General features: G+C 29.4%; 1 protein-coding gene across 1 annotated transcript; it reads left to right on the forward strand.

Annotated features, from left to right (window-relative positions):
* Positions 1-967: 967 nt before the first annotated feature.
* On the forward strand, positions 968-1,228 carry PADG_12479 (uncharacterized protein; the record flags this gene model as incomplete). Its single annotated transcript, XM_010765551.1, has 1 exon — positions 968-1,228. The coding sequence occupies one exon, from the start codon at positions 968-970 to the stop codon at positions 1,226-1,228; it is 261 nt and encodes an 86-aa protein (XP_010763853.1).
* Positions 1,229-11,674: the final 10,446 nt, after the last annotated feature.

Consider the following 11,674-nt stretch of genomic DNA (forward strand, 5'->3'; position numbering starts at 1 on the left):
ATGCTTGAGAGGCCTCTCAGCAGGCAAAATTAGATGTAAAGAGGGCTTTAAATAGTCATAAAGGCCTGCAACAAACAGAGAGAAGAGAGGTATTATAAGAGATTGAACCCCTAGATTCACTCTGACTGGCTGACTCAGCCTAGTCATCATTTGCATGTGTGCACATGATCATGCTACATGAGCTTGCTTAAGCTTGAGTTCTCATCTCATTCTTTTCTTCTCTTTCTCAAGCAATTCATTCTTGTTATATAGAAGGACTAGTCTCTAGTTCTTAGAGCTTAATTCTTTACAGTTACTACTTATAAATATATATATATAAATATATTAAATTTATAAATTTTTTTAAAAGATTTAGTGATTAACTACTATTCATTTCTATATTTATATTTTCATTCATTATTATTCTCTTCTCTTCATAGTACTTATAGCATTTATATTTCTACTTTATTATAATATTAGCTATAATGCTTTACACACTTTCTTTTAACATTTAGTTCAGTTACATCATGTTAGGCTTAGCGCCCGACCGAGCCCGACCAAGGCCCGGCGCCCGGTTAGACTCGACGTCGGATTAAGCTCAAGCGCCCGATTAGGCCTAACCCTCATTACGTGACCAAGTGATCATATGGGCCCAATTAGGCCTAATTCTCATCATGTGACCATGTGACCATCGCGGTATTACACACTTTGATATATTCATGAAAATGTCTTAATTGAAACTCTGTCTTAACAAAAAAACTACAAAAACATCTTAATCAATCTTGATTACATCTCTATAAGCTCTCTTCCATCTTCTCAGGTAGCAAGTCTGATGGTGTGCTGATGCAGCATTGCCAGTGCATCTAGCTCTTCAACAACACTGAATATGTTCTGAGTCTTAACATGCATCTGCTCTTTCATATACTAATCACTCAAGAGATTTCATCTCTCTGTCTCAATTGTCTACTGCACATGTGAACTGAATGACATGAAGTCTTCAAGCTCTTCTACACCAGCAGATAGCTCAAAGAGTATAAATGTTGCATCAATACATCTCAATCTACATAGTCTAATGACTAGTAATCTTCTAGCTGCTCACAAGGCTGAGGTACAGAAATCTCATGCAAAAGCACTAGCTGCTGCAAATATGTTTGATCAGATTGAAGAAGACTTAGATGATATGAAGACAAAAAATTTATCAAAAGCACTGATCATTAAAGCTGTTATGAAGATGTTAATCAAGAACTGATACAATAAAAGTCTAGAAACAGTTAAGCAGTTCATTACAATCAAATCTACTAATCTCACTGATGCAAATGATGCAAGAGCTTCTATCTACATAAAGACAGCTGCAAACAGCACTAATGTAGTAAGAACATCAACAATCATACTGTAGAAATCTCTGCTTAGAAATAATCTCAGAGAAGAAAAAACACTGTGAATTCTCACACATCTGTCTTCAGATCATCTAGCTTGCAAAGCAAGCTCAATCACTACTTTTAGAAAGCTGAAGACTGAGCTTCTGAGGTCTTTGACAGCAGTCATCATAGTAGTTCAAGTCATCTTCACTGACATTATCATCATTTCTAGAAGTTTGTAAGACATGAAGACTCTGCTAGTCAAAAAATATGTTATAGCAGCTGCTCTCATCAATGCTTAAATAGAGAAGAAAGAACATTGAATCATTTATCTGATTTCTAAACTACTTATGAAGATTAATGATTATAATAATGAAACTCTTCATCTCTCAGCAGAATTCATAACAGAATAATTCATACTTTAAATCAGAATTAAGTCTATTCAGAGTCACTGAGTAAAAATACACTTTGAAAACTCAATAGTTACTTTTATATTATACTTTTCATAAAAGACAGTAGTAAATCTATCATCAAAAGTGAAACTATATGAATATTAAAGATCAGTGATCAGAAAGATATCTAAAATTAAAATACAATAATACAGCAGATGATGAGAATTTTATTAAAAAAATACTATTTTCACATCTCTCACTGCAAAAAAATACAGTTTTAAGAATCATGTAAAAGAAAATTCATTCTGTTATAAGAAGAATAAAGTATGTGAATACCTCAATTGCTGCACTAACTGTCTTGAATTACATACTGTGAATAATTTATCCTGCTCTGTCAGATCAGAAATAAAGAATGAAATTGTTCAAAAATACTTAAGAAATCAGCTGAGAAATATCTGCAATGCATAGAGTAAGACATACTTGATCACAACAAGTAATAGTAAATGTGATGATTAAGATTCATCAGCAGATCTGAGATTGAATGACTTTACTGAGTGTAGATCTAATTTCACATCAACATCAAACACAGCATCAAGCACAGCATTGAGCACAGCATCAGATATAGCATTAGACATGATGTTCAATTCAATATCTAATGCAACATTCAATATGATATCTCATACAACAACACTCTTCTTTCAGCCACTCAATGAAGAAAAACTTTAGATCTCTGTGATATCTGCAGATTATGAAGTCAATATAGAAAAAAAGAGCTTAGCATATGAGACAGCTCTCAATTTAGTGTTCAAAAGAAAGACTGATATTCTTCTTATATAGAAACTCTGAATTTATAAGAATTTAAGCTGATAAATCTCTAAAAAGCACTTAGCATTCAACTGCTTTATCTCAATTAAAAAGTGAAACAGAAAGTCACAGGTTTTCATTTATATGCATAAATACACACAAATCTATGCTCATGCAGTCTCTGGCCTCTAGGCAGAAAACTGAAACATTTATATGCTGCACATATATATTTGAAATCTACAGCTTCAGATAATTAATATATACAATACATCTTCAGATGCAGAGAATTCTGAACAAGATGTCAGCTGTCTTCTCTTCTGATTCATTCTAGCACTCTCTTTGCTTCTTGCTGATAATCTCAATATCAAGTACTCTGTATGGCAATCAGAAATGTCTTCAAGCATATGAGTAGAATTATTTCTGCAATAAATTATGAATTTTAACTTTACTCTTACTATGAACTCAGACACTCTTACATGTAGGCATAACATACTAGACCTGGCCTGGATCATCTCAGAATTAGTTATCAAAGAAGTGAACACACAGATAGACAGATCTCTTTACACTTTCTCTGATCACTAGACTCTTTTCATCAATATCAGCCTTTCATGAGGTGCAAGGCCTGACAGATCACTTCATCTTTTCCATCTTGACATCATGAATAAGAAGGTCTTTAACCAGATGCTGAAGGTCTATAAGTCAAAACTAGACAAACTATGTGATATTTCAGAGTACTCTAATACAGATTAGCTAGATGCTCTGACTCAAGATATTACAGATGCACTAGTAGCTTCTCTGAAAAGCTTCAAGAAGAGTATCAGACAAGATATAGACCAGTCATGATGAAAAAAAAACTGTCACAAAGTGATGACAACACTATATCAAGTATAGTATCTAAGCTCTAGATTTTTATATGAAGTAAAAGACAACATAGCCAGGATTATTAGAAAAGTCAAAAGAGAATACTAATAAGACAAGATAGCAGAGACCTCAGTGAGAAAAGATATTTTTAAGATAATCAAATAAGCTCATTCAACTGACTTCTTTCATTCTCCCCCTTTCATAGATGAAGAGACTGGGCTAGTGTGAACAATCTCTAGAGAGAAAAGAAATCTTCTGCAACAAATACTCTTACAGAACACTGCAAGCAGAGAGAATATCTCAGTTAGCTGATTCAATTCATCATCTATCAAATTATCATTTCCTGTTGTCTCAGCACATGAGATACAAAACTCTCTGCTGAATATGAGTAATACTACTTCAGAAATTAATAAAGTACCAACAGAGGTGCTACAAAAGACATGGCCACATAATAAGATATTGATGAAAAGACTGTTCTTCAGTACTTTGAAGCCCTCTCTGAGTAAACTGCCTCAGATCTAGTGACAGTGATGATTCATGATATAGAGGAAGTCTGAGCTTATGGAAAAGTAGTCTCTCTTCTTACTCTGAATATCAAAAATGCTTTTGATGCTATACTCAGAGAAAGAATCCTACAGAGACTACAAGAACAAAATTGATCATTAAAATTAATTAGATAAGTGAAAAGCTTTATGACAGAATATACAGACAGAATCAGAATGAATGAACTTCTGAGAGAGCTTTTTAATATCTCAGCAGATCTTTCACAAGGCTTGCCAGTTTCATCTATTCTATTTATGCTGTTTATTCAGCCTCTATTCTTTCTAGAAACTATACAAAGAAGATATGCATACTCAGACTATGCAGATGATTTAGAACTGCTTAGTGTTAAAATCACTCTTGAAGAGAATGTTGTTACTCTTTAGAAAAATTTCAAGTTGCTAAATGATTGAGTCAGTAAAGAAGAGCTAACATTTGATTTTGTCAAAACTGAGATAGCACACTTCACACAGCACAGAATTCTTTCAAATCTCTTAATTGATTTTGAAATGACATCTGATATTCACCCTATTATAGCAAATGCAGTGAAAAGCTTCATAAGATATCTAAAAATCTGACTAGATAGAAAACTGAGCTTCAAGAAACACATGAAGACTATGACAGCTAAGATATGATAAATATTTAATAGCATATGAGTGCTAAGTAACATGGCAAGAGATGTTTTAATACAACTACTTAAACAATTTATTCAGATCTGTGTGCTCTCTATGCTTTGCTATGAAGCAAAGACCTGATGATCTGAAGTTATATAAATAAAGAAGAGAAGAGAAATCTTTAATCAAATAAATTGTCTAATCAAAAAGCAAGATCTAGTTTTTAAAGATGTCTTACGAGAGACACTATCAGTTTACAGAATCACATTTATTTCAGCTCTACATCACAAGCTAAAAATCATGTCAATGAAAAAGATACTAAACAACTAATATGCTGTCTTTGCAGTAAGAGTTAAAAAGCTTAATAAGAGACATTTGCTAGTGAGATACTTCAATAAAGTAGCTATCACTTAGCTCTATATCATATATTTGTCTAGAGTATTTAGTCATGCTGGCATGATAGAAGCACATAACTCTCTACTTATACTTTTTTAAATAAGAATTCTCAGAAAAAAAGATCTATAAATTGAATATAAAATAGACTGCATAAAAAAACAAATAGTACATGACTTTAAGAGCTGATTACAATAATACAATTCTCTAAATCTAATGATTTTTACTGATGATTCACAGATAATGTATTTGTAGCATACAACTAATGCAAAATAAACTATATATTGAGATAGTGAACATCATCTAGTCTTCACAGAAAATCTATCAATGAATAAAGCAGAGATATTTAACATAAAGACAATGACAGCTCTGTGAAGTCTAAAGAAAATCATTCATTTGTAGTAGATAAAATACATCAGCAATGTCTACATTTGTTTAGACAATTTGAAGATATTATAAGCTTTTGAATTTATATTAAACATCTCTAGTCAGTCAGTCTTTATACAGTTTTTGAAAGTTATAAAGATCTAATAGAGCAGAGATAGGCTTTCTTTAATCATTTAGAGCAAAATGATCAATAAATAAGTCTCAGATCATATAGACATGACTGATAATGAAAAAAATAAATCTTAAAGTCAAAGCAGCTGCAGTACAGATAATAAGTACAAACACAGTATCTAAACTCAATAGTATAGACACACTAGCTTATATAAAGTAACATAATATAAAACAAATCACATAAATTTTTGAGAACTACTAGGTTAAAAACCTACTTAAATACTATATAAAGCTGGAGATCTCACTGAAAAGAGTCTTAGTAAAGATAAAACTTTCATATTTCATATTAAAAAAACTCTATACTATTTAATAAAATCATGAAGACTTTGCAGTCTATTACAGTTATTTTAAATATAAAGATATAAAGTACTATTGTCAGTGCAGATATAGTAAAATCTTAGAATATTTTTACTATTATACTTTTGTATGTAAAATAATAAAGTGACATCAGTCTATCTACAATCTTTATGAGACGCTAACAATCTTATATGAAACTCTAAAATTCAATAATTGACTAAAAGAAACAATCTTCTCCCAGAATATCTATTTAATATGCTGATATATATCTTTAAATTAAATCTCACAGATCATCTTCTCTTCTGTTTTACTCTTATTTTCTTTATTATCTTTCTCTTTTTTCTAATTTATTTTTTTTTTCTTGTCTTTCTTTCTATCTTTTTTCTCTATCTCTCTCTTACAAACTTAAAATCTCTCAAATCTCTACTCTATGGCAACTGACTCATAGACTCTGCTGATGTAGCAATACATAACTTAATCAGACCCTAGAGGCTTAGTAAGCTACCGCTCACCTGCAATCTACTGGTCAGGCCCTCTTACAACGGCCTGTCAGCTCAACATAATCTACTATCTTAATACAATTATTTTCAAAGTATAATTATTTTTGCAAATTCCTGTTCTTAATATGCAATAACCACTCAATGTGATGTCTTCTACATATATTTTAATAGAGAATAAAATTGCAGAGGTATTATTTTCAATATCTAATGTTGAAAATCTCAATATTAAAGCATTGATATGAAAATTTGAAGTTCTCTACTCCCAACTGCTGAATCATTATAATGATCATGTCTCTTAAATTGAATGAACTTCTGCTAATTGGCTATTATCATCTAACCAGGAAAAATTACTTTGTTTCTATATAGAATCTTTAAATAAACTAAATCTATCTCTCAATCATTTGATGATCTTTAATATTGTCAAATTTATACTTGCACAGAGTCATATCAATCTCACTACATCTCTACCTGGGCTTGAAGAGTACTGGGTCAAAAGATTCCTTTAACATCATCTGAAGTATAATGTATATAAGGAAAAGATCATTGATATACTATGGAAATAGACTTATTAATCTTCATTCATTTTTAATTAATTTAACTGCTTTAAGGAGATAAAAGAGAAGCATGGAATTTAAGACTGTGATATCTACAACTTTGATGAAACAGAGTTCAGAATAGAAATTGACTGTGATCAGTGAATTATAACATAAAATTCTTAAAGGAGAATCTATGTTGACAGTTCAAATAACAGAGAAACTCTTACAATTATTGAAGAGATTGCAACTGACAGCTTTACTATTTCTTCTTTATATATTCTCACTGCAAAGTAGTTGCAAGAGCAGTGAACAGATGAAATAGAGAAGAATGTTATGATAGCTATATCTGACATTGGCTATAATAATGATTAGATTTTTTTTCAATGAATTCAGCACTTTTATCACCTTATCAAAGCCTATATCAAAGAAACCCATCATCTGCTTCTATTAGATAGATTTGATTCTCATTGCATTCTTAAATTTATAATTTTTTGTGATAAGTATAACATTATATCTTTCTATTTAATTCCTCACACTACTCATCTTTTATAACCTCTGGATATTAATATTTTTCAGACTTTTAAATATCATCATTCTGCTGCAGTTGAGGAAGCTACATAATGTGATTGTGAGAAGTTCACAAAGATTGAATTTTTTCATGCTATTATTTCTATTCAGAAAGCAATATTTAAGATTCATACAATCAAGCAAGAATGGAAAGCAACTGGTCCAGTTCCATTTAATCCATCAGTTGTTCTTAATAAACTACATGAGTTTGAATCAACTTCTATAGAATTTAAGAGGTTTGTTTTCACTGACTCAGAGATCAAGTATACTTCTTCCACCATACACCAATTCAATCAATATAAGTGGAAACTAAAGGCTTTGAAGGAGGACGACAACTATGATATAGACTATATTAATATAGAATTACAAAAGCTTTATAAGGGTAGTATTGCAATAATCAATATAGTAACTCTTTTGCAGAAGAAGTTAGCTCAAACCTCTGCTACCACATTAGCTTGAGAATACTGCCTCTGAAACTTGCAGAGGATGGTTAATAAGAGAGATGTTATATCTATAAGCTACTGCCACAAAATGACAGCAATTAATAAGAAGATTAATATGGAGAAGGCATTGAAAAAATTATAGTCAAAATGAAAGAAAGTTGTAAAGAAACTTAAAAGATATTGTAGAGATACAGACATTTATATGAATATCATAAAATTTATAAGAAAATCTCAAAGATAATTCATTTACATTATAATCTACTTGTATATATAAAATATAGAGCAATTTATTGAAAAATTAGCTGAATATCATGAGTATAAACAGGCAGTAACATTGAGATAGCAGATTATATTAAGCTGGCAGACTCTCATAGAAGGGCCTAATCAGCAGGTTGCAGATAAGTGATAGCTTACTAAGCCTCTAGAGTCTGATTATTTTATCTAATTTATAAAATAGCTATAAAATAAATAGTTGTTTATAAGATGTAGCTCTATCAGCTCTATAGTTCAATGCAGACTCTACTAAATCATATGCTCTTCAGATACAATGACTAATCAGATGTTAAATAAAATGTGGGATGGTTGAATCTCTCATATTGAGAGGCCTAGCTAGCTATCTAATATACGCTATATCACGTGCGGCGGGGCGGCCGCCCGGGCAACACACGCCCAACATAAAATACACATACATACATACATACACACATCATATGATTATATGAGTTATTATAATTCAGACAGACTCTCAGGACTCTCTTTCATCTCATTAAACTTAGTATTCTCTTATATAGCAGTTGATAATATAGGGAGATTTCTTCTTATGCAGCTCGCATTCACATTTTAATATAATATTAAACTTTTTTTTATTTTTTTTACTCAGAATTGAGTAATATCTACTCAGTAAGAATCTGATAATACAATAGACAACAACATACTGAGTTTAAAACACAGTCAATTTAGAACAGCAATTTATTTCTTTTAGTCATTAGAAAGATATAGATCAGAATGATTATTTTAAACTTTCAACTCTCTGAAAAAATCTAAAAAATTGATGATATGTTCTAATAAAATCAACTAATTAACTGTGAGTCTTATTTGAAGAATTTAAACAGATAATTCACTGAGATAAAAATTAAATCTATAATAAGTTAGCAGCAATCTTTGACAGTATTTTTAATGATGAAAAGATACTGAGAGACACAGTCACACATTTGTAGATGAAATGAAATGATACTGTAGCTCAAACAGCTATTGAATAAAGTCAATTAATAAACTCATTGAAGAATATGATGAGCTTAGTCATATTTTAATTTGAATGATAGTTAGCAATCAAGTAATAAGTCAAAACATCATTTTCTTAGAGAATAAAAAAAGATCTATCAAGATTAATAATTCAAAATATCTCATTGATGATAAGAAGTTAATATTTGAGCATGATTATTCTGCATGAAGAACAAGCTTTAAGAGAATATCAATCATTACTTCACTGAATATATGAAGATTGCATATATTGAATATCAGACTGATAAAGATATAGCATATTATATTACATCTTTTAATGATAAGCTTTTCTTTAATTTTCAGAGAATAATAACAATGGTCAATATAAGAACAAATATATATAATAAGTTTCAGAAGATTTATGCTTAGACAACTCATATTCTTCAGATGATCAATATTATTTAAAAGTTAAAAATTTTCTAGAGCAACAGATATAATATCTTAAGATAAAATATCTTATAAATTTTAAATATTTAGATCTCTATCAGTCTCTCAAAGTTGATTACTACAGCAAAGAAATTTGCAGTCTTCTGTTCAGATATTCAGTGTTACTACTGCAAGAATGAAAATTATATTATCAGAAACTGCTCTATAAAATAAAAGTCTCAACAGATAATTGCTAAGCTTACAGAGAAAGATACTGATAGACTCTCAGCAAATTTAAAAAAAAAATTGAAAAAAAGTTTTTATTTCAAATTGCTCAATAGTAAGTAAGAGATTTAATATAAAGAACTTAATTGATGAAAAAAGCTTTAATATATTAATTAAGTTAATATTGAAGTAAAAAATGTAAATTTTATTGACATTCAATATGCTATAAAGTTAGCAAGACTATTCAATAGAAAGTTCTAAAAACTTCTATTTAAATATTGTATAAAAAAAATATTGAAACTTCAGATAAAGTGATAGATTATATATTAATTTTATATTTTTAAGTAAATGAATGAAGATTTCAGAACATTTCTCTATTGATAATTGATCTAGACTAGCATCATATCATTTTGAGATAAAAGTAGCTAGTCATATAAAATATATGATTTGATGTCAAGAATCAATGTTTAATCTGATAAAATGAGCAATCTATCCCAGAACAGATAGAAAAGTATTCAGGAAAAAAGTAAAAAAACGTCAGGTCTAACAGAGAAACTGAACAGAAGCTAATAACTTAGCCGGACAGATGAAAAGAAGAAGTATTGCAGACAATGAATATGAACTTCATTGAAGCTACTTTGTTTTATGACTATATAATAAACAGAAACTATATAGTCTTTATTATCAATCTATAAAAAATTAATAAGTAGCTTGAGAAAAAATAAGATCTTACAGAAGCTGATGCTAAATCTGATGATGAGTGGATCAATAATCTATCTAAGTAATTGAAGACCTAAAAGAATTGCTTTGTATAAAAAGTCTTAGATGAATTACCTCTTCTATACAAGAACATTAATCTTAAAATAGAGCTTCAGTCAAACACAGAGTTTATCAGAGATATGAAGTACATATCTCTATAAAAAATAAATTTTAAGAAATTAAAAGCAGTGAAAATTTATCTGAAGACAAACTAAGTAAAAAACTTCATTATAGCAAGCTCAATCTTCTATGCATCTCTAATTTTAATTATCTATAGTAGAAGAAAACTACAATTCTATATTAATTTCTGCAGATTGAATATCATAATCAAATAAAATAAGTATTCACTGTCTCTTATAAATGAGTTAATGAACTAACTCAATGAACGAAAATACTTTACAAGGCTGAACATCTGACAAGAATTTAAATCTAGAAATTTGATTATATTTAATATTTATCATAAGATCTATAAATATCAAATGATTTTTTTAATTTTATAAATATCTCTATTTACTTTTAATAATTTATCAATGATATCTTTTTGGACTATCTGAATAAGTTCATGATAGCATTTATAAATAACTTTCTAATCTACAGCAGGACTTTTGAGATAGATTTTGAGAAGACTACAGTTATTACAAAGTTATAGATTTTAATCACAGTCAAAGATATTCAATCATTTCTAAAACTTAATAACTTCTATTAATAATTTATAAGAAACAATAGCTGAATTGCAAAATCATTATAGTAGTTGATAAAGAAAATAGTTTTATTCATATAAATATCAGAATGTCAGTTGGTCTTTGAGAAACTGAAGAAGCAGCTGATGAAAACTTCAATTTTACATTACTATAACTCTGAATGTGAGATTTGCATTAAGACTGATGTCTCAGATGAAGTGATGATTAAGATACTAAGTTAAATATTAAATGATAATTTTTAACATCTTCTACTTCAAGTCAATAAGTGATGCAAAGCTTAATTATAAAATAAATGATAAAAAATTACTTATAGTCATCTGAGTATTGCAGAAGTGATGTGCTGAGCTTGAGAGACTACAATAGAAAAAATGATTCAAGATTCTCATTAATTATTGTACACTAAAATACTTTATGATAATTAAAAAATTGAATATATATCTAATTGACTGAGTAAAATTTCTTTTCTGCTTCTACTTTGAAATCAAATACTAACTATAGAA

Source organism: Paracoccidioides brasiliensis (genome assembly GCF_000150735.1).
Source record: "Paracoccidioides brasiliensis Pb18 unplaced genomic scaffold supercont2.19, whole genome shotgun sequence".
NCBI classification, from domain to species: domain Eukaryota; kingdom Fungi; phylum Ascomycota; class Eurotiomycetes; order Onygenales; family Ajellomycetaceae; genus Paracoccidioides; species Paracoccidioides brasiliensis.